At 49.8% G+C, this 24352-nt stretch overlaps 1 protein-coding gene across 2 annotated transcripts in view; it reads right to left on the bottom strand.

The window, feature by feature from the left end:
• The window catches only part of GALNT18 (polypeptide N-acetylgalactosaminyltransferase 18), a 364052-nt gene that overhangs the window by 176521 nt on the left and 163179 nt on the right, over nucleotides 1-24352 (bottom strand). For both annotated transcript variants that reach the window (XM_032240753.1, XM_032240752.1), the window contains exon 2: nucleotides 12956-13148. In XM_032240753.1, coding sequence (XP_032096644.1) covers nucleotides 12956-13148 — 193 coding nt within the window. The remainder of the gene's footprint in view (nucleotides 1-12955; nucleotides 13149-24352) is intronic.

The following is a 24352-nucleotide window of genomic DNA, read 5'->3' on the forward strand; positions in this document are numbered from 1 at the left end:
TTTTTTAAAAGAAAGCTGTGAATACAATTTTTATAACAGCAATTAAAAGATTTGTGGTTGACAGTCAAACTAGTCCTCTAGCTAGTATTTATTTATGGCAATCAAGACCAGCAGCTGGGCTTTCCCTAGGCATGGAAACTGACAGAGATGAGTATTAACACACACACCACTTGCTAATTGCATTTAAATGTAATACCATGTGTGGTCAAACAAATAGCACATGAATTCTTCTTTTATATAAAGTATAACAGACAGCTCCCAAGGAGGTCAGTGGATTGGTATAAGTTCACTGTCCTCCCTACTCAACTCCACCAGCAATGAAAACTTTGCTTCCGTATCTCTCTGCACTTCGCCAGGGGGTCTCCTCCGCATTCCCAGAGCCTTGCTATCCAAATCTCCAGGGTGTTCAGAGATAGGGGTTAACTACTTCCCCCTCCTCTCTTCCCTTCTTAATTCTGAATGTAAGTGCCCAGTCTCTCCCTTCTGAAGAGACCAATTTTAATTCCTCCCAGTAGCACCCATGATGGTTTGAGCTGCCAGTCTCTGGAAGCTGGTCTCCTGATGGTCTTTTTCCTTCCAGAATGAAATGCTGTATTTGTTTAATAAGCTAAGCCCTGCTGATCAGGGTTTTCACCTGAAAGACTTCTGAACATAAAGTTTTCATAGGAAAACTTATTTGAACATAGCTGAACGCATTCTCTAGGGCATCAAATTCGTACCTGTTTATTGTCTGCCCCGCTCTACTGGAATGAAGCCCCATGAAAGCAGGAACTTTGTTTGGGACTATGCTGTCTCCCAACCTTGGACCACAGTCTGGCACTGAGTAGGCACTGCTTGAATGGTTTTGGAATGTTAGCTTCGTTTAATGAGCTTGCTTGTTTTATCTACGGCCTACGTTTTGTGTGCTGCCGCTGATGTCCGACTGTTCCTTTTTCTTACACACCTCCTCCCTTGGAAGGAGGGTCAGGTCCCTGCTGCAGCCAGCAGGCTCCCGTTCTCTGCTCCTCCCTCCTGCATTAATGGCCTCAATTCCTCACATTCGTAGTCACCAGAAGTGTTTGGCTTCTTTACACTGTAATCCCTCCAGGCCAAACGTCCTGACCTCCTTAAATCCTTCTTTTCTCTTCTCTCCTGGGACAGCTGGGGCCTCCCAGCAACAGCCATGCGGCTGCTGTGGCCTCACTCTTGGCATCAGAAGACACCTTCCCTCAGCCTTCAGTTTCTCCACACCTGACCTAAGATGGCCCTGGATGAGCAGAGAGGTGAGGGGCGGGTAGGATAAGGAAGATGATGTGGAGGGATTGTTTTAGGAAAAGAGCATTGGAAGCGAATGAAATCACCCAGGTGCTGTTCCCAGCTCTGCCCCACCTTGCTGTGTGACCACGAATGAGCCACTTCCGCTCTCTGCTCCATGTCTTGGTCACAGAATAAGGAAGTGGGAAGAAAGGATCACTCACATGGCTTCTTTCCACAAGATTCAGGCTCTTCTATCTCACACATTTGCCAACTTTCCCTCCCTCCCAACCAGCAAATGCCACAGGAAACGCCCCCTTGCCACCATCGTGACTAGATACGGTGGCCAACTCATCCCAGTTTGCCCAGGACCTTCCCAGTTTCAGCATTGGAAGTCCTAAGCAAACAAGGTTGAGCAGTCCCCTTTCACAAGCTCTAAGGGCAGGGACTGGCCTTGCTCACAGCTGCCTTCCCACTGCCCCACACCATGATGCACTGGTATTTGTTGAATAAATTCCCTTTCAGTTTCCCCAAAACACATGTGCACTCCACATCATTACGCAGTCTGTGGTTCATATCTTCATCTCAACATTGAAGCAGAACATACATTGCTGAAAGGCAGGGGCAAAAAGAAGGAAGAAGAAGAGCATGTCAAGCAAGACGTCCACATCCTTCCTGGTCATGCCATTCATGCCATCCTCATCACTGAAGATACTGAACTTAGGACAGAGGACTTCGTGCTGTAGTCCGAGTTCCCTGGAAAGCACATGCCTCCGAGAGCCGTGTGGGAGAGGACCGCTCTGGACCCAAGCCCAGCGCTTTTGCTCCAGAGTCCAGCCTGGCAACCCAGCACTGACCCCGTGGACTTTGCTCCCAAATCTGCACTGCTAAGATGCCCTCCTAGAGCACCTGGATTTTCTGGGATCAGGCCACCCACACACTCTTCTCTGGTCCTGCTGCAGCCAGGACCCTCTCCTCCCAGAGCCTCCCTCCCCTCTGCCCTGATGTCTGCCCCTACACTCACCTCTCTGCTCACCTCGGCAGAAGAGGGTCGAGGACATGAAACTCTGGGAGTCACACTCCTGGACCAGCCCTTCTATGGGGCCCGAGTACTTACTGCTGCACGAGACCCAGCCCATGCTCATTTATGAGAACAGGCACATTCCTCTGTAAAATTAAGCCATAAAACCCTCCCTTTTTACTTTTATTCCTGTTCAAAGCCAAGCCATTTTCCACTAGAGATAAAAACAAGGCATCTCTGAGAGGGGAGGGGTATGGCTATCTAATAAGCCATAATTGATGGTCACGACGGACTCCATTCTGTTGAGCTCTGCACACAGAAGATGTGGAGATGGGGAGGAACAACTTAAGGGGCTTCTCTGCAGAGATCCCCCAGGACTGTTTGGAGACATTTATGAGGCAAATTTACATCAAGGTGAAGCCCTTGGTGCTGCACAATACCTGTGAGAGGCGGGGAAGCAGTGGAGTAATAAGTGAGGTCAAGCCCGGCTCCCGGCCACCAGATAAGACCCAGGGCAGTGGCCACACCTCATGCGCTACAGCCGGGGACACCTCCATCCTGGGTTGGCAGATCCTCTCCTCTGACACCAGCAAGTCTGCAAGTCCCTAGTCTATGGGAGTGAATTGTTCATAGAGGCTGTTTGATCTGGGGGTGCGGGGTGGGAAGAGTGAGCAGGCCCCTTCTAGAATGAAGATCAAAGTAGACTGTGAACTGGGATCTGTCTGCCAAGACACACTGGGGACAGCATCCAGCCATGCCAGGGCTCTGGGAGTGGAGAGGCGGGACCCACCTGACAAAGGTGAGACAGTGGCATTCCAGGCAACCACGCCCCTGAGGAGGTCATCCTAGTCCTGCTTTCTCCCCAGCCTTTTCCTGGAGAGTCCCTTCCCTCTCAGCTATAGTCAGCACGCAAGGGTTCAGGCTCACTGACCCCTACCCAGGAGAGGGTCTGGCCCCAGGATCGGCACTGTCTTCTTGGCCCTCACGGCCACCATGGCCTCACTCCAGCCTCTGCCTCCTACCTGCACCCAAGGGACTAGCTTAATTCTCCTCCAGCCTTACTCAGATACATCTACCTTACCCAGATCTTTCGAGATTAGACTCCCAGGCCTGTCAGTTCCCAGACTGCTGGACATAATAAAACCAGAAGATGAGGGCACTGTGGAGGTTCCCATTGGCCTCCATGAGAGCAATCAAGACTGTCCCCCCTTCTGGCTGGTATCTGTAACCCCATAGCCTCTGGAGCTAAGAGACTGCAGGGTGTTTGCTGCCCCTATGCTGCAGGGAATCCATGCAGAATACTTGGAAATACTAATACTAAAAACTTCCATTTACTGTTTATCATGTGCTAGAAACCATGCCAAGACTTGTAAGATGTTTTTATGATTTTCCCCATTTTATTCCTTTCTGCAATCCTGTATGGTAAAGAGCATTCTTGTCCCCATTTAACAGATGAGGGAAATAGAGCTGAGTCTGTAAGTTACCTTCCAGGGTTTAAACCTGGGCTCATTTGATTCCAAAGCTTGTCTTCAAACCCTGCTGAATGATGGCTTGCATCTCTTTCTTTCCACACCCACCCAGAAGTGCCAATAGTGAGACAGTGGTGTTGTGGTACTGGCAACCCAGAGACCTTGAGGGAGGGGCAAAATGAAGGAGTTGTTTCCAGGCTGCCAAATCTGCATGAAGAATGGAGAGGCTCTATTCTGCCTAGCACGACAATGTGGACAATACGATAAAATACTGCTGAGCCCTTGAAGCCCAACATTGTCTTCCTGTGACGTTCCTGTCTTTGAGATGTACAATCCTGGTGACTCCTTGCACACAGATTGCTGCATCTTCTGCTGTGTGGCATCTCTGTTTGACTCACAGTTCACTCAAGAAATCAGTGACTGATTTCCTGAGCCCCAAATAGCCATCAAAGAGCTGGCTATGAGCCTGTGAGGCAGTCTAGCACAGAAGCTCTGTGTAGCTGGATCTCGTAATGTTGAAGAATGACCAGTGGCCCTGTCCAGCCTTTCTCATGGAGGGGTTGAACACAGAAGATCCTAAAAAGGTGGTAAGCGAGGTTCAGGGCAGCAGAAATGATGGTTAGAAAGCTGGGTGTTGTCAGTGAGTGAACCCTAGACGTGGACATGAGTCACTTTAGAAACAGCAGAAGTGGGGCAAGGGGGATGGCAGGCTGGAGCTGTCCAGGATGTCTTAAACCACGTTGCCTCCTCCAGAGCCTGCCTGTGTGGCTTCTGATTGTGTGATTGTGGGCCTTCATCAGCCTTCAAAAAATCCCAACCATCTGTGGTCACCTTTGTTAGTTTGGTTCCTTCCTCCCTGAGAAAATGGACATAACCCAATAGAGAAAGGCCAATTCCCTTCCTGGGCTGGAGTCCAGTCCCCTGTGAGGCAGAGCTGATCTGCTGGGGCAGGGAAAGGCAGGTCCTGATAGCTCCACCAGGGTAGGGGAAGGTGGGTTCTAAGGAAGAGTGGGGCAGAGCCTTACTCTAGCAAAGCCTCACTCAGGGCTCAGCCTCTGATGCCCAGAACTCTGGGGATGGGGAGAAATGACTCCCCAAGGACTTCTGTGTAATCCATCCTGCTGTGCCTGCTGTCATCTACTGCCAGGCCAGTGCCCTGTCCCATGTGCTCCTTGTCCACATAGCAGTCCTTCAGGTCATTAAAGTCATGATCATGCTCTCCCAAGTCTTCTCGTTTAGAAATCAGAGACCAGATGATAAAAGCAACTAAAAGCTAAACAGCACTTCCTGTGTGTCAGGCAGTGGCCCATGAGCTCTACATACATTACACAAACTCTACAGTACCATTCCTAATTTACAGATAGGAAAACCAAGTCTCAGAGAGGCTAAGCAAATTTTTGGAGGTCACCCAGCTTATAAATGAGAGACCTGGCCTTGGAAAGCACAGAACCAGGTTTTAACTACTTACTACTCTAGAATCTAAACAGGAATTTCACCTGTTTGTCATATTACCCAATTTCTATTCTATTGTCCTCCTGTAAATACTTCACTTTCTGAATATCTCTGAAAATCCATTTCTGCAGTTGTGATCTGAGCAGCAGAGTAGAACAAAGCTATCACTTTCCTGTTTTAAAACATTATACTTCTATTAATATAGCTCAAGATTACCTTTCTTTTAAGAATAACATCATACTCTTGGCCCACAATGAAATTAACATTAACAAGAACCAGAGGTATTTCCCAAAGTGCTTTAAAGAGGGTTTTTCTCTAACTGTGTTGTACAGATGGCATGTTCAACACAATAGCAAAATCATGATTAAGAATGTTTACTTTGGCCACATTGGGAGGCTGAGGTGGGCACATCACCTAAGGTCAGGAGTTTGAGAGTAGGCTGACCAACATGGAGAAACCCCATTTCTACTAAAAATACAAAAAGTTAGCTGGGCGTGGTGGTGCATGCCTGTAATCCCTGCTACTCGGGAGACTGAGGCAGGAGAATCGCTTGAACCTGGGAGGCGGAGATTGCAGTGAGCCAAGATCGTGCCACTGCACTCCAGCCTGGGCAACAAGAGCAAAACTTCGTCTCAAAAAAAGAATGTTTACTTTCACCTTTTGTCCTTAAACTGCCTTCATGGAGAACACACTGTCCAGGGACCTCTGGGTCTCCTCCACAGAGCCAAGATCCCAAACTAGAAAAGTGCACTTGGGCGGGGCTGGGCAGGGCAAGGTGATAAAGAGGGGTCCTGGAACCCTAAGGCCCCGGTAAAAATACTGGGAATTCGAACAAGTTTCCTAACCTTGTGAATTCTCGGTATTCTCCTGTATAAAACGGGAATAATAACAACAACCCCACAGACACTCGAGGATACAGTTAAATGGGAAAGTGTACATTAAGCATTTGCACAGAACCTCGCACACAGGAAGTGAGCAAGTGGCAGCTCGTGAATCGTTTCCTCATGGGCAGCAACACTGGGGTGATCCAGCAGGCATGGCCTACCCGCTCCTGCTGGATTCATCTCCCTCCTCCCCCAGGACCAGCTACAGAATGTGTGGGACCCGATGCAAAAGGAAAACAGAGTGTCCCTGTTTAAAAATGATTGTTACAAACTTTAATACAGCAACAGCAGAGCACTAAACCCATCACACAGCCTTTCTAGCTCCAGGATCCAGTGCAACAGGCCGCATGCTGTCTTGGTTTCCTAATACCAATATTGTCACTGAAACAAATTATTACAAACTTGGTGGCTTAAAACAACACAAATTGATCATCTCATAGTGCCGGAGGTGAGAAGTCCAACACAGGTCTCACTGGGCTGGAATCGAGGTGTGCAGCACTGCGTTCCTTTCCGGAGGCTCTCGGGAGGAGCCATTTTCATGCTTTTTCCAGCAACTCGAGGCTGCTCACGTTCCTTCCCTCGTGACTGTCTCCCATCTTGAAAGCCATCAGTGACCAGTCAAGTCTTTCTCATGCCGCTATCTCTCTGGTTTATCTTTTGCCTCCCTCTTCCACTTTTAAGTGCCCTTGTGGTTAGACTGGGCCCAGCCAATAAATCCAGGTTTAAAGTCATCTGAGCAGCAACCTTCATTCCATCTGCAACCATAATTCCCCCTTGCCATGTAACATTACATATTCATAAGTGTGGGGGATTAGGATGTGGGCATCTTTGGGAGGCCATTATTCTGCCTACCCAGAAAGCCAGGACCCCCAAAGTTCATAGATGCCAGATGTCTCTCTAGAGTCTGGACTGTTAAAACAATCTTGCCCACGGAACACTCACAGCCCCACGAGATGGTCCCTAACCAGCTCCCAGGGAGACCAGTGCCCCTGGCACTGTGCTGTGTTCTCTCTGCTACAACCCTGTCTGGCTCCTTTTCACTTTGATGCTCACAAAGGACTATCTCCAGCTCCAGACCCAGGACTCTTTCGTGAGCCTGTGTGTGGATCTGTCCCGGTTGTCCCCATCGAGGGCTGCAGAGCATATTCTGACCCCCTTTGCCAACCCCTCAAGCCCTAGCCCCAAGGCCTAACCCACCTTTCAGACTCAACAGCTGGTCCATCCTAATCCCTGGGAGGGAGGGGCATGGGCCTCAGGGGACACTGGAGAGAAAGGCAAAGTCATTACTGACCAGGCTCAGGAACCTCTGAAGATCTGCTGGCCCTGAGCTGCCTTGGAGGGAGGCCATAGACTTGCCATGGAAACACAACAACCCTGGAGCTTGAGACTGGAGCCCCCACTTCTCCTACCCAAACCCACAACCCCTTCGACTCTCCTGTGCCCCTTGTTTGGAAACAAGAGCCACTTCTTGCAGGAAAGAATGTGACACGAGTCTGAGGCCAAAGCTATGGAACTGGAAAGCACACATGTGCCACCTGCCTGTCCCGGCTGCCACGGGTGGGAGGCCCATCTTCCCGAAGCCCCTCAAGCTGGGGCACTCACTTCAACCCTGCGCCACCCTCCTTCTCCACAACTCACACCCGTCTTCTCAGTGACCCCCCAGAAGATGTACCCTCCTCCTGCCTCTCCACCCCTTGGGTAAAGGACTTCCTCAGTCTCTTCCTCACATCTTCATCTTTCAAAAAGAAATGATGTTTCACTGACACGCAGTAAAATGCACCGAGCTTCAAGGTGCAGTTCCATAAGTTCTGACACATGTATACTTCTATAGTCCACACCCCAATCAAGACTTGATATTTCCTTTTGCTCTTCTTGCCCCTCCTAGATTATTTTGGAGCCTACCAATAAGGAGGAAGAGGGTGGACACCGAGATGCAGGAGGAAACACACAGACAGAGTGACGGGGTGTCTGGAGCCTGCGGCTGGGGCCGTGAGGGATGGAGCTGGGATGAAGCTTTCTGCTTTTCAACCCTGAGACTGGGCGCTTTCCCAACCCAGGAAGGAAGGAAGCGAACCCCTGCCCAGCCCTGGCCAAGGTCCCCCATGGGTGAGGTCCAGGAGGCTTCACCAGAGGAGTCTGCAGCGTCTGCCTCCCCGGGTCTTCCCTCCTGCATGGCCGAGGGGCCTGCTCTGCTGCTGCTACAACACTGCAAGGGGGATGAAAGGCGTTTTGATCTCCCCAGGAGCCAAGGGGCCTGGATCCTTGAGGAAGTCTGTCTCCTCTCTGTGCAGATGAGGTTGGAAAAACTGGTGCGCTTCCTATGCCTATTACATATTCGTAGGATGTGGGCATCTTTGGGAGGCCATTATTCTGCCTACCCACGAAGCCAGGACCCCCAAAGTTCACAGATGCCAGATGTCTCTCTAGAGTGTGGACTGTTAAAACAACTCTCCCCAGGGAGTCGGCACAGGGAGGTGCCTTGGAGATGCCACCCTCCAGGCCTGCCTCCCTGCCAAGAGGCACCAGAGGGACAGGGCTTCTGTGACCATCAGGTCCAAGCCCCTCCCTTACTAAAAGCCTGCGAGGACAAGTCCTCCTGGCCATCGAGCCTGGAAGATGGTCAGCAGACTTTGTGACTACCTTGCCCTCCCACCACCTCTGTCTGGGTTCCCATCTCAATGTAGACTCCGAAAGACACCTGCCCGAAGCTTTGCTGGCTGCCCAGCACACGATGAGTGCTCAGTAAATGTTGGCCAGATGAAAAAACAGATGAGGCCTAGCGCCCAGCTGGACAGATGTGCTCCCTTCTAGTTGTGTCCTGTGTTGTGTACAAGGCACCGAGCACAGTGCGGTCCTATCTCAGCCACATGACAAGCTGGGTGAGATTACATCTTTCAGCACCAAGAAAAAGAAGGAGACAAAGCAAGCGACCAGCTGGAGGTGACAGAAAGGAGGGTGGGCCAGGATTCTGCACACTCACTTTTGGATCTAGGAATGAAGCCAAGAATAACATCAGGGTTAGAATTTGGAAGAGCAGAGGCAAGAATACCAAGAGCCAAATGCAGAATACAGGCAGCAGGGACAGAGGTCCCAAAGAGCAAACTGGAACTCACAAGAGGCGCAGGAGCTCAGGCTATGGCAAGAGCCGCACAGTGTGAATCTTCCGGAGGCTGCCGTGACTGTGGGCTTCCTCTCCATGTGCTGACCCTCACACCTCAGTCCAAATTCCAACATTAGCCAGAGCCCGGGCATCATTCTGAGCCACGGCACAGGCTTTCATGTTCGCTAAAACAGCTTTTTCCAGTATATAGAGGCAGACCTTCCTCCCTCCAAACTGATCAGCAAATGCCCAGTGCTATATTGTTAAAGCAGGCCCGCCACTCCCATTAAAGTGACATAAATGGACACCTCAAGGCAGTGTGGGACAGTGGTTACAGGCACAAATTCTGTTGCCAGTCTGCCTGCCTCAGCCCTGCCACTAGTGACCTTGGGAAGGAGATATAATCTCCCTGTGCCTCAGTTTCCTGTTCTGTAAGATGGAAGCTAGTCATAGGACCTACCTCAGAAGGTTACTGTGAAGACTCAAGGAGTTCTTATAAATTAAGTGAAACATGCCTGAAAACATGGCCTTCCCAGATCAATGTTTGCCAGTGTCGTTTGAAATAGGATGAGAGTAAAATTACTGAAAAGCTGTTTCCAAAATGAATTAAGCAGGATGAGCCAAGCATTGGCCTTGCTATAAGGCAGGGATGTTTTTAAGGAAACTAACAAAGGGAGGCACTGTTTCACCTAAGCCCATACTTGTGTGTGGTCCACCAACAGCCCTCCAATCTTGGGTGCGCGTCTGGCACGTGAGCTGAAGTAGAGCTGGACAGAGCCTTCCAAGTACATGTGCAAAGAGAGCCCTCCGCTGTTAAAGCCGCTTTCAGAGGCCTCCCTGAGGGGCGAGAAGGCTCTACCTAGAGAAAGGGGCTGATAGACGTTGCCTGGTGCCACGGGGGAGGTGTGGAAGCGCCACAGACTGTCAGGCTCTGGGCAGAGGGAAGGTCTTTCTATTAGGACGATTGCTTCTCTCCAGCAGCTCAGGAGAAAACTGCAGAATTCTGCCCACTTAAAGTCCTTCAGAGTTCCTCCCTTTCTCAGGCAAATCCCTCTCACAGTTGAGAGTGAGTGGGTCACTTCTCTCAATCAAAGGTGAAGGGCTCCCATATGGGATCTCTCTGTGCAGCATCGTGCACAGTCAAAATAAACAGTGGTGGGCCAATGGCAGAGCCATGATTTGGCATCTGAGACACGGGTTCGAGGCTCAGTTTGGCTACTTATCTGTGTGACCTCAGGCAACACTCTTCACGCTCTTCAGCTTCCTCAGCTGAAACGGGGAGAATCCGCCATTGCCTGGCGTACCTTCCCTGCAGTGTACGGTCCAAATGGGAAGGGATTATTGGCACATCCAGGCCTGTGTGAATACCAGTTATTGTTATAACCAGGTTACAATCTGTAAAAGCCATGCTTTCCATGGCTTCCTTTTCATTTTTCCTTTAATTTTGAACAAATATGTATTGAGCTGGGCCTGTGTTTTGTGACAGATTGACTGAAAAGTCCATGGCTCTTCTTCTGGTCAAGGTCATAGCCATGTCCCCTGCAGGAACCAGACTGCTCTATTCCTGATGGCCCCTTCTCCAGAGCCCCTATGTGCTGCCCCCATCAGACCAGCTCCTCTCCAGCCCCAGGAGTGCTCTCTGCAGCTCCTCTGTGGACTGAGGCCCTGTGGCACTTAGCTGAGGTCACCTTCAGGATTTTTCCAGAATCCAACCCTGTCTCAGCACCTCTGCTGCTGCCATCCTGGTCCAAGCCACTACCGCCTCTCACCTGGACGCCTCCTAACTGTTCTCCATGCTCCCAGCCTTGCCCCCTCAGTCTGTTCTCAGCACAGCAGTCAGGGCCACCTTTGCAAGTGACAATCAGAGCATACTGCTAATCTGCTCAAGCCCTTCCCATGGATCTCTGTCTCAGAGTAAATGCCATACTCCTTGCAAAAGCCTATGAAGACTTTCTCCTGGGATTCACCTTGACTGCACGTTGGAATCACCCAGGAGCTCCAAACAATACTGAAGCTTAGTACCACCCCAGAAACGCTTATCTGGTTGGTCTGGAGTGTGGCCTTGGCATCGGAATTGTTTTTTAAGGCTCCCCTGATGTGTAGAATGTACAGCCAAGGTTGAGAACCACTGCCCTAATGATCTGCTTCCTGTTGCTCCTCTGGCCTCATCTCCAACTACTGCCCACTTGCACGCCCTGTTCCAGCCACAGGGGCCTCCTTCCCCTTCAGACATGGCACGTGTGCTTCTGCCTCAGGGCCTTTGCACTTGCCACTTCCTCTGTCTGAAAGAAATTGCCCCCATCCCCCAACAGTACCCCCATGGCTTGCTTCCGCTTCTCCGCTAGGTCTTTGCTCAGATGTCACCTCTTAGTGAGGTTTTCTCTGACCATCCTGGAAAAATTGCAACTCCCCGCTCCCATCCCAGGTGTGTGTCTCTCTCACACTTTATATGTCTCCACAGCACTCACCACCATCTAACATACTACATATCTGACATCTTTATTTAGTCTCTGTCTCCACCCGGCTAGAATGCCAGCTCTGGGAAGCAGGGGTTTCTGTATGTTTTGTTCACTGCTTTGTCCCTTGTATTAGTCCATTCTCATGTTGCTATGAAAAAATATCTGAGACTGGGTAATTTATAAAGCAAAGAGGTTTAACTGCCTCATAGTTCTGCCTGGCTGGGGAGGCCTCAGGAAACTTACGATCATGGTGGAAGACACCTCTTCACAGGGTGGCAGGAGAGAAAAAGAGCCAGCAGGAAAAATGACAGACGCTTATAAAACCATCAGTTCTCATGAGAACTTACTCGCTCTCACGAGAACAGCATGGGGGAAACCGCCCCCATGATTCAGTTACCTCCTACCCGGCCCCTCCCACAACACATGGGGATCATGGGAACTACAATTCAAGATGAGATTTGGGAGGAGACACAGCCAAACGGTATCATCCTTGTACTTAGTCTATGCTGGCAAGTGAAAGCATATTCTTCTCTCCCTTTGGACATCTTCGGCTGCTCTTTCATCCCCATAACCCAGCCAGGTTCTTTCTGGACCACAAACAACTGTACCCAATTATACAGTATACAAGGTATTCAATAAATATCTGCGGAGCTGAACTGAATCTTCTCCCTAAAAGAACACAGCCTCCAAACCGAGCAGCAAGATCTTTCTCAAAGGCTCCAGATAGAAGCTCACTGTGGTGTGCAGCTTTTAAAAAAATGTAAAAATAAGGAGAAAATGGGGAAACAGTGTAGGGGGAGCTCACAAAAATTAATGAGATTTTCTCAGCTGTGGTACGTGCCCACATTTTTAATAATTGGGAGTAATAAAAATTCTCACTGAACCTTAAAGGAACATCCTTCTGTAACAAAGAAAGAAGTCGAGACAGACTTCTCTGTCAGATATAATGACTTGTTAGCCCCATAAGATGGATGTACTTTAAAAACTAATTTACAAAAAAAAAAAAAGATGATTCATAAAAATGCAACTAATTGGGTTAAAATGATATATTAACGGGAATCTGAGATGCCTGTAGTACCCTTAAGGAGTAAATTAAATTGTTAATCCTCAAAGTCTCTGCTGGAAGAAAGCCTTGGCCCTACTCAGCCAATGGAGAAACTGAGGCTGAAGGAAGCAGAGAATGACTTGCCTAATGCAAGCCAAGGGGACAGGCCCTTGCTGACTCAGGAAAGGGACCCAAGAGTCCAGAAGCCCAGTCCTGGCTCTGTTCTCAGCACTCTGGGGACCCCATCTCCCCATGGCAGGTCAACAAGGGCCCGGTCACTGACTCTGCTCACCCACTGGGTCTGAGGTCAGGCAGGGGCCGGTCCAGGGGCAGGCGGTCGCTGAGGTAGGCGTTGTAGCCGTAGTACTGGAACTGCTTCAGGGCCACGCGCCGGCCTTCAGGGCTGAGCTCCTGGCCCCAGTGTGCAAACAGAGAGGAGTCCGTGAAGGGCTCGGTCTCTGCCTCCTCAGGCTTGGCAGGAGCCTCTGGAGAAAGAAGGAACAGGAGACAGTGGGTCAGAGTGCACCCCTGCATGCGCCATGACAACCCCTTTCCCTTCCTCACAACAGCCTTTGGTAAAACAACGTTAGCCCCTTCTTTCAGGGATTGGGTTTGACGTGGGTTTTCAGGCTTTCAAAAGACCCATTCATCCATGAATCCATCCATTCATCCACAACCGCCAGGCACAGAAGATAGAGAAATATACCTGACAGGGTCTGCCGAGAAGCTGATGGTTGTGACCCTGATGCCCCATGGCTTCGAGTCAGAACCCCCTTTGTTTCCAGTGTGCCTCCCTGCCAGAGATGCTGGCCGCAGCCCCCAAGCTGGGCATCTGCTTCTCTGTCTCTAGCCTGTACCCCCATTTCCTACAACTCCTGAGCCCGTTTCACATTGAGGCACCCAAGTTGGAGGTCTACTCCCCCACCCAGTTCTTGCCAGCCCTTCTCCGTCTCCACCATCTGGTCCTGTGGGGAGTTGCCTGGTTCACCACAAGACATTCACCTGGCTATCAGCACTCTGGCCAGACTGTCTCTGGCTGCTTCCAGACACTATCCTCCAGAAGAGAGAATCAATGACACAGGTGACAGCCAAGCCACACCCAGCCTACCCTGCACTCCAGGCCCTGCTCATGGGAGCCCTGGTGGACTTGGTGGAGGCAGGTCAAGGCCAGCACATGGTTTCCCAGGAACTTCCCAGAAAAATGGAGGGGCATCGCTAACTCTAGGAGCAGAGGCTTTGAAGTCACACAGTCATGGATTTTAGCCACTGCTCCACCACGTACTGGCTACATGACCATAGTACAGTCAACCTCCCAAGGCCAAAATTCCCCCACCTAGAATGTGGGGATAATAATACCCAACCACCCTCCAGAGATTGTGAGGATTGCATTAAATAAAGTGTATAAAGCACTTAGATCAGTTTATGTCTCAGAACAAGTGCACAGCCAATGGCAATTCTGGTTATTACAGCAAGGGAAGGTTACTGAAATCTCTCTTTTATGGGAGCTAAAAGATAGATCTTGCCAGGACATGGGCTCATAGTCCAGGACTTTGGAATTAGTTCATTGGAACAGTCATCAGGTGAATCATTCAAGGTTAGAAATCAGAGAAACCAGACAGAGATGGCAAGCCCACTGGACAGCGTCTTCTATGCTCACAAATACATGAGGGAAGTAAGAGGTGGAGCCAGGAACCTGGAATGAGATAGAGACCAGAAAAAACAGAAGCAGGTCAGGGGCAGGAGAGGCAAGCTCAGGACACCTGCCCACATCCCCTCGTTGGCCTGTATGGAGCTGATGGGTGCCTGGGACACTTAGGTACAAGCTGGAGATGGGCTAGGGTCTAGGGTTCCAAGGTCTTCAAGGCTGGAGAGCTTGGGGCTATAGACTGCCACTTCCTCTCTTGGTGCTCTCCTAAAAGCCCATCTAGGAGAGAGGAGACTGCCTGGGAACAAAATGGGGAGGCTTCCAAAACATAGGCCCCTCTCATCATGGAAGGGGTGCTCCATCACCAGAAGCAGACAGAGGCTATCAAGAGTAGAAGGGGACTTCGCAAGCCCATGATTCTGAAAGCAGGGAGAGCATGTTGATGCCAGAGATCTCAGTGCGAGAGATGCAGAAAGATCTGTAAACCGACTCCAGGTCCTGAACGCACTGGGTGCACATGCATAAGGTACATCTCCGGGTCACATCCTCCAAATGCAACACCCCTGTAACTGCTGGGATAACCATAAGAGCTAACACTTGAGGAGTGCTCACTCCTTCCATGAGACAGGCTCTGTCTTAAGCATTTTTCTCATATCAACGATCTTATCCTATAAGGTAGGAACTGTTGTCATCTCCATTTTATGTACAAAGAAAGTGAGGCATAAAGAGAATAAGAAACTTGCCCAGGTTCACATGGAAGGAAGCACAGTAGCTGGAGGACCACGGTAGTAGTGGTCCTCCCACGTGCTATACAGCCTCTACATGGCAACGGGCTGCTAAAGCATGTGAAGTACAAAGACAAACATCGCATACCATCTTGGTGACTGATTTTCCTTAAAGACATGGAAGCCAACTCGGAAAATTAAACAGATTAGGATATATTGAAGCATAAAATGCAAACTATGTGAACACTCCTAAGACACAGCATTGTCAGGATTGCAGTGGCCTGCCCAAAGCTCCATCCCAGAACTTGTTCATTCTTCTCCCCTACTAGGCATGCTTGAAGGGGAGCCCAAGCATGCATGATCTTGAAGGTCCTTGTTATCTCTAAAAAGAGGTATGACTCATTCGTTTGGAATGAGGGGTAGTAAAAATCTAAATCAGTGAAACAACTGAATCATATAATATTTGAAAGAAATGTAGTTTTACTGCTCTCAAATACCTAAATGGATATTACCAAGTAAAATGAGATCAGTTAATGGAAAATTATGATCCAAAATTAGGCCTGCATTGCATAATAATATATTATAAACATATTAAAGTCCTGGTAACACCACATGCTCCTACCTTTTCACTCAGTATGGGCACAAATGATGACAGATTCAAAACCAGTGAGTCCTGAAAGATGTGTTGGGGGCCCTACAGCAGGAAAGATGTAATATTTGTTGGATTTCTGCCAAGAGTCAAGCACTGTGACAGGTTATTTCCTTATTGAAGGTTACCTCTCTTCATCCTCACTGGTGCAGCTCCACAGAGCAGGACCACATCTGACCTGGTCCCCACTGAACTGCCAGCTCCCGCACAGTAACTGGTTCTTACAAGGGACTCAATTGATCATTTCAAAATACACCAGTTAATAAGTAACCCATAGTGGTTAGACACAATGAAAACAAAAGTGAAAAGTTTAAATGTCTAATCCAAGCCCACCCAATGTGTCAGTGACATCGAATAATCAAATAAAGGCCTGGCTTCCTCCAGACTCCACATTCTTTCCTCTATACCAGGTGTGGCAAACCATGGTCCAAGGGCCACCACTTACTTTTGGAAATAAAATTTTATTAGAACCCAGTCACGTCCATTTGTTAACATATTCTCTGTGGCTGCTTTGGAGCTGAAGAGCAGAGTTGAGTATGTATGACAATGATGATATGACTCAAGAAGCTGAAAACACTTATTATCTGATTCTTTAAAAAAAAAATTGTGCCACCCCGACCCTTTCCCCAGCCCTGTCTGCCCTGTACCTTAGAGCTGACTCTTGTCTCTGAACTCTATTTAATTTTTCTTTGCCTCCAAAGAATTGGTTAAGAACACTGGCTGTGGAGTCAGAATCCAAGGGTTTATACTTCAGCCCTACCATTTCCCAGTTTGGTCCACCTCATCCTGAGCTTCAGTTTCCTCTTCTGGAAAATGGTGTTGATAACAATGGTGCCTTCTTCATAGAACACTTGTGAGGATAAATGAGATGGACAGGTATGAGGCTCAGTGCAGTGCCTGGCATATAGTATGCTCTCCATAAACACTGCTGAAACTGCACAGAGAGCCCACAGCCCTATCAAGCTGCTTGAGTTCAGATGGGAAGGTGACCTTGCCAAGGTCCCCAGCTCTGAAAGGTGCTGATGCTGTCCAGCCCCACATGAATGCTCTCTATGTCCACAGATGAGTGGTCTATGCTTAACCAGCCTAGACTCCACCCCTGACACCAGTGGGAAAGCAGGCCTACATGGTCATCCAGCAACGGGGGCCACCCTCAACATAACAGGGACAGGCAAAGAGGCCTCAGAGAAGTGCCTGGGCTGGGTCCGCTACAGGAGTCCTGGGGCGTCTGGCACATCTGGTGATACCCAGACCCTCTGATGTCTGGCATCTAGGGATGAGGCACCTCCCAGGAGTGGACTCCAGCTGAGGAACCTGCAGGGATTCAGACCTACCTGGGCATATCTGACCAACTGATGAAGTGACTTAAGAGAAGCACATCTCCAGGGGCTGAGGACTCTCCAGGAGGGCCCATTCAAGGCAGAGAGTGAGCAGGGCACAATAAACTCTGTGAGTTGCAAAGCCAGAGCACGTGGAGGAGAGTATTTGGAAGATTCTGAGCACAACCCACAGAGGCTGTTACTCCCTGCCTGCCCTCACCCAGCCCTGAGTGCTTGTCTGGGTCCCAGGGAGAAATAGGATGTGAGGGAAAGTGAAAGGGCTGCTTTGCCAGACTTGGGGCCCAAGCGGTGCTTGAGTCAGGGAAGGTGGAAGGGAAGGGATGATGTGATTAGGGCAGGTTGGGGAGCCCCCAGTGGGGCATGAGGAGACTCTGGGGCAGGGGAAACATTACCATGCCATGTCCTTCTCTGCTTAGAACCCTCCAATGGCCTTCCACCTCCTTCTTGTTAAATGCCTGCAAGGCCCAGCACTCACCTCCCGCCTCTGCACCTGGCTTTCTCCTCTCCAGCCACACTTTCCAGTCGTCAGACTCACTAGGCACATCTCACCTGGGCGCCTCAGCACTTGCATTCCCCTGCACATCCTCCTGGCCAGTTCCCTCACTTCTATGTCTTTACTCAAAAGCCACTTTCTTAGCAAGGCCTATTCCAAACAGCCAGCTCTTTCCTCAGTATTTACATATATAGTCTCTGATATGGTTTGGCTGTGTCCCCACCCAAATTTCATCTTGAATTGTAGCTCCCATAATTCCCATGTGTTGTGGGAGGGAGCCGGTGGGGGTAACTGAATCATGGTGGTGGGTCTTTCCTGTGCTATTTTCATGATAGTGAATAATCCTCAAGAGATTTGATGGTTTTATAAAGGGGAGCTCCCCCACACACGCTCTCTTGCCTGCCGCCATGTAAGATGTGCTTTTGCTCCTCCTTTGCCTTCCACTGTGATTGTGAGGCCTCCCCAGCCATGTGGAACTGTGAGTCCATTAAGCCTCCTTTTCTTTATAAAGTAGCCAGTCTCCGGTATGTCTTTCTTAGCAGCATGAGAACAGAGTAATACAGTCTCCATTCATTGTGTTTGTTGTTTCCCTGACTGGAAAGTGGCTCTGTGAGGTCAGGGATTTGCTTTGTTCTTTGCTGAATCCCTCAGACTCAGAACAGCATCTGGCACCTAGTAGATGCTCAGCCAAAATATCAGTAAAATGAACAAATAGTGCAATAGCAGTGGGTCGGGGAGTCAGAAAGCCCCTGCCTGCTAGAGATTCCACGAATCTTTCAGAGGGAGTGGAAGGGGACCGCAGTCCTGTGCCAGCAGGTAGGAGCACAAAGCCAGTGAAGGCATGGCCAGGGCAAATTCCAGCTGTGCGCAGTTAATTCCTCCCCAGTTCACTTAAGCAAATGGTTGTGCACAGTTACACAGACTGACAGGGCACGCTTAGGAGCTTCTCAGGTGGTTCCAGAAAACATGGTCATTGGTAAGCAGGCGCTCCAGGACTCCTCTGTAAATCTCTAATATCAGAGAATTACCGGGCTTCTCTCCCAAGTATCCAGAACAGGACTGTGCATGCAGTAATTACCCCAAAATATGGGAAGAAGGAAGATAAGGAAGGAGGCAGGGACAGAGGGAGGCTGTGTCTGCTTCTTGACCCTCTCTCTCTTGTTCAAATCTCACCAAGAAAGGCTCAGAATCAAAGAGATTCCACTGAAGGGTCCAAACGTCCCTCCTCCCAGAAACCCAGGCACAAAGGGCAATGAGGTGGGAAGATCCAGAGACTCTAGAAATCGACCTAAGATACCTTCAGGAGGTGTCCAGCTCAAACCACAGAGCCACAGAGAACCAGATAGTCAGGCCAGGATTTCTCTTCCTTCCCTGAAACCCAGCCCATGGGTGTCCCCAAAGCTCAGCAGATGTGTTGATACCTGTCTTCCCTCCTGAGTCTCGTCTCCAAGGTGCTTGTTACAGAAATCTTCACCATCAACCCTGAAGAGAGGATTCCCTCCAGAGGACACTAATCACTCCACCGTTGAAGAGAAAGGTACAGTTGACGGGTCTGTGCAAAGCATGACATTTCTGACATTAAAGAGGCTGACTCCCTCCTCATTGTTGACATTGCTCAGAGGAATTCTCCCTGAAGTACCCTGGAGCAGTCACTTCTGCTCACCCCCAGAGTGCAGGAGCTGCAGCGTGGCCAGCCCTATTCAGAGAGGCTTCCTGATGACTGTGCTTCCCTCGTTTGCTGGGTCTTGGAGCTCACTGTCAGCTTTGCTCACAAAAGGTGTTAACCCCTTTTATCAGCTAAGCAACAAATATTTAAGCAAGTTTATTCTATGCCAAGCTTATTGCTTGGATATTGAAATATAAAGATTACTCGGATGTGTTCCCTATCCTCATGTAGCATCCAATTTAGCGGGAAAGACAAACATATAGAGAATGTGACGAATGCGCTGATCAAGGGTGTATAAGAGGCCATTGGGTCCCTGTAGGTGAGGGAAAAGGGGGCAGAGGGAAGGCTTCCTAAAGGAAAGGATGCTTGAATTGAAGAATAAGTGCGATCCTCAAGCTCATTCCAGGGAAGTACACCCCAAAGTAGAGGCCAACAAGAATCAAGATGCAGAAGGAGGAAAGAGCACTCTGTGGGGCTCAAGGCTGCTAGACAGAGGGCTGTACAGATCTGAACCCAGGAAGCCAGGCCCAGAGCATCCAGGGCCTCAGCAGGCTGGGGGGCGCCTGTGGATGGGGCAGGAACAACCACAGTGAACACTGTGAGACTGAAAGCCTTGGGATTAGTGTTACTATTTGGAAATAGTTTCTCAGCCTACAAGCGAGCAACCCAATGCATCACAAAAAGGTACTCTCTTAAGTGGCACTGGGTGCGATGACTCATACCTGTAAACTCAGCACTTAAGGAGGCCAAAGTGGGCATATTGTTTCAGTCTGGGAGCTTAAGACCAGCCTGGGTAACGTACAGGAACCCCATCAGTGCTAAAAATACAAAAGTTAGCCGAGCATGGTGGTGCATGCCTGTAGTCCCAGGTACTCAGGAGGTTGAGGCAGGAGGATTACTTAAGCCCAGGAGGTCAAAGCTGCAGTGAGCTTTGCCACTGCACTCCAGCCTGACAGAGCAAGACCCTGTCTCAAACAAAACAAAACTAAACTAAACCACAAAACGGCAAAGTGCATTATTTGGGGTGTAACTGCAGGCTGATCTTGGCTGTCTACTCTAAAAGCTTTAGCCCTGGAGCTGATTCCCTAGTTCAGTGTTCCCCAATTCCATCACACTGCCCTTACCCCTCCTGGAATGTAGGTTTAATCAATCCCATGATAGATCAGGGAAAACTGCAGCTGGGAGACATTAAGGGGCATATTGCTGAGCTCACAGCCCTGACCACAGCCTTACCTGCAAATTATGGGCCAAGACATACTGTCTGACTGGAGCGCTGGAGAAACTTTAGGCCCCAGGAGGCATTCACTTGGTCTGTACTGGTTCATACTAATTGCTGAGCTATTGAAATACCTTCCTAACAGTGGCAAACAGCTGCTGCCCAGAATATGTCCAGGACCTCCCTGCAACTCCAGGTGCCCTGGCCCTTTTCCTGAAATGCTCCAGGTCTTTCCACAATGAGCAACTCAAAGGCGCATCCAGGAGCCCCAGGACTCTGCTCTAGGCTGCGTTGAGCATTCCTGTCAATTGGTTAGTATGTGTCCCTTTCCCGGCATCTGCCAAGCATATTTTAACTACCACTTGCTGTGTCTTTCCTGGGTGGGCCACTGTGAATAACAGTGACGGGTTTCTGGATACCTACTCACTCAGGTCATTCACTTCCCCATGGTCATCCCCAGGCCTCATTGTGCATGACCTGTTTTCATAAAGTTCTACCAATGATCACCTAGAGCACCTGGGAAATGCCACAATGTGGTCTCAGCGATACACCCACAGTGCCTGACATGCAGCCCATTGATGACAATGGAGCTTACAGATACATCCTGACAGGTCCACGCTAATTCATGGAGACAGGTGGGAAGTGGGGCAGGAAAGAGCTTGCAAAGCTTTGAGCAATGAATGCAACGAAAGCCACAGCTCTGAGCATTGTGCATGGGCTAATCGGTCAGGCAAGAGGAGCACATCTGGAGGCCTGCCAAGGCTTTTGAGGCTCCTGAGCCACTGATGCTGAAAGTAGGAATTCCTGCATGAGGCGTGCTGCTTCAGTGGACAGCGCAAATGAAGGGCTGGCCCCACTGACTCGTGCTCCCAGATTGTGATGGTGCTGAGACTGCATAATGGAGTGGAAAGGAAACAGGCTTGGAGCGAAAGGAGCACTGGAATTCTGCCCAGCCCTGTCTAGGTCTGACAGCCTCACCCTCCCGGACCAGATCCCTGGAGATCCTCTTCTGCTGAAGCTGAGCCATTTTGCCAGCTTGCCTTCGCTGCAGGTGGACATTCTGAGGTGCTGGTGGCATTCTGGAGGAGCTGCAGCAGAGGCTGCAGCCTGGACCTCTTCCTAGGCAAGAATCTAGCACTCATATCTGCTCCTTGGATTGGAGGACAAGGGAATCGGAGGAGTCCTATGGCATGGTTGCTGCTGGAGATCAAAGTGGTTTAGGGTTCCCACCTTGAGGTTGGACTGCAGGAATGGCTAAGCCCTGACGAGGGGACAGACAGAGCCACCTGGAATGCAGCTCACCTGGCTGAGTGACCCTGGCCTGCTTCCCGAGCTGGGCTGTGCGCTCTCTGGAAGTGGCAGCTCTGCTTCTTGTCCCTCGGTTTGAGCACCTTTAGAGATGTGTTCCCGGGAAACCACTGGAGCCTTCTTGTTTCTTGTGGCTTACTCAGTTTACAGTATGTCCCTCTCTCAGGCAGAGGGGATCGCTGAGAAGGCTTTGAAAGTGGGTGGGGAGGGGGGCCTAGCTTTTGCCCTGCAGCCAGTTCTGTAGCCTCTGCTATTTCTGTTTCCGCCCTCAGGCCAAGTTCACAGCCGAAGCTCTGGTTGTTTGGTGATGAGATCCAGACCCGGAGAAACTAGGACAGGCAGGTGGGGGGGCCAGGTATCTGCCTGCCATGTGCTCCAAGACCGGCCTGGGGGGCCAGGTACCTGCCTGCCATGGGTCCCGAGTCTGAAGTGCATTTGGGGCACAGAACCAAATGGTCCCGTCTCCTGGTCCTCCTCCCAGAGTGTACTGTGGACCCCTTCCCTCCCCGCCTCTGGGTCTGCTATTCACCCTCTTTAGGAAGGACCTAGAACCCCTTCAAGCCTCCACTTTCTTCCCTTGCGAATGGAAACCAACTGTCAGGCTGCTACAGAGAGTCACTGTGGAGTTGGCTTTGGGAGAGATGAAGGCTAAGCATCAAATAATGCAGCAAGCATTGCTGAATATCCCCGATAAGAATTCATAAAGAATGCTTTCCTTTTCTTCCACTCCCACTTTGTAAAACAGCTTTATTGAGGTATAATTTACATGCCATACATTCACCCACTTTAAATGTACAAGTCAATGATTTTGTAAAAACTTTTCTTCCACTCCTGGAGGGCCTCGTTGAATGCTTTATTTTGGGTTAAAAAGAAGAGGGCTAATTGAATGTTCAGAAATGTACATTTCTCTTGTCGGCTTTTAGTAAACTCCTGCTTGCTGACTTCCAATGGTGAGAAGTCACCATTATTCCCACTAAAGAATAAGCCCTGAAGAGCTTGATGCTTGGGCCTTGCCCGAGAAGCCCAGACCGTGTTTGCAGAGCATCAAAGCCCAGTTCACCAGAGCCCTGCTAATGAGGACAGGACTCACACCGCCATGCAGAGGGGTCACGTCGCAAACAGCCGGAACAGCAGCGTCCAACCTCAGCTGCCGTCAGCTTGCCATCTGCTATGACGCCTTCACAACCTGCGGGCCTGTCCTCCCTCCTCTTCCAAACATCCAGCCTTGAGATCCAAATCCCAGCCTTTGTGCCTGGTCCCAGCCCAAGCCAAGCATTGAGACCTGTGCAAAGCCAGCTGGTCCGGGAGACAGGAAGCCTCAGCCGACCCCCACCTCCAACACAGGGCAAATTCCCAATTCCCTGGGCCTCTGTTTCTCTTCTGTAAGATGGAGCCAGTGTTTGCGTTTCACTTGAGAGAGAAGGGGGACTTCGGCATATCAAAGTGGTACTCTTCTTATATCCAGCAAAGCAATCTGTTATGCCTCTGCTTGTAGTTAGGCTCCCAAAGGACAATTTTCAGATTTTTGAAAACATCCTTTAATATGTCAAGTGCCCAAAAGTAAATGCACTATTCTGTTGAGTGGAGGGCTTCCCCTCTTCTCTGCCTCTACAGTTGCATTCAAACATGAGCCAAAGGTCTTTTGCCAATAGCCCCCACAATTAGGCTTTCTCTCCCTGGAATCCTCAGAGCTGCCAAAAGAATGAAGTGGAATCTGACAGCAAAGAGCTTGGATCTAATCAGGAGGAAGGAACCCCGACAGTCTCAGATCCAACATTATTAAAATCCTCTGCGCAAGGACTTTATTCAGCATGGCAAAAGCAAATCCAGGATAGCTTCCTCTGGCACCTGAACAGCGTTGCGGGGAAGAAGAGAGGCTTCTTCAGGGTGCCTAAGCCCAAGGTAGGGTGGGGTCTGTGGTCCAGAGAGCTGCCCCACTGCAAGGCCAAGGGCAGGCTCCACTAGGCGCTGAGCCCTCCAGCACAAGGAGCTCTGGAGGCAACTCTGCCCTGGACTGGCTATGTGACCTCATCAAGCTCTTAAGCCTCTCTGAAGCTCTGTTTGCTCATCTATTGAATGGGGATAATAATATCTGCCTCTAAGGTTGTTGCAAAGATTTAGTGAAAGTGCTTAGCCAACCATCAGACAGGTGGTAAAGTATATTAGTTTCCTGTGGTGCTCTAGCAAACAACCACAAACGTAGTAGTTTGACAACGCAAATGTACTGTCTTCTAGTTCTGAAACCAAGAAGTCGGACAGAGGTGTCACCGGGCTAAAATTGAGGTGTTTGTAAGCCATGCTCCTTTCTGGAAGCTTGGGAGGAGAATTTCTGTTTCCATGCCCTTTCCAGTTTCCAGAGACTGCCTGCATTCCTTGGCTCATGGCCTCTTCCTCTGTCTTCAAAACTCACTACAGGGGGTCAAGTCCATCCCACACTGCAGCACTCTGATCTTCTCTTCAGCCCCCTCTGCCATAGTCTCAAGGACTTCTAAGATTGCATTAGGCCCACCTGGGAAATCCAGGCTATGCTCCCTCTTTAAAAGTCAGCTGATTCACAACCTTAATTCCATATGCAATCTTAGTTTCCCTTTTGCCATGTAAGTTAACATATTCACAGGTTCCAGGGATTAGGATGTGTACATCTTTG

Source organism: Sapajus apella, unplaced genomic scaffold (assembly GCF_009761245.1).
Source record: "Sapajus apella isolate SASKATOON/1434 unplaced genomic scaffold, GSC_monkey_1.0 scaffold47, whole genome shotgun sequence".
Classification (NCBI taxonomy): domain Eukaryota; kingdom Metazoa; phylum Chordata; class Mammalia; order Primates; family Cebidae; genus Sapajus; species Sapajus apella.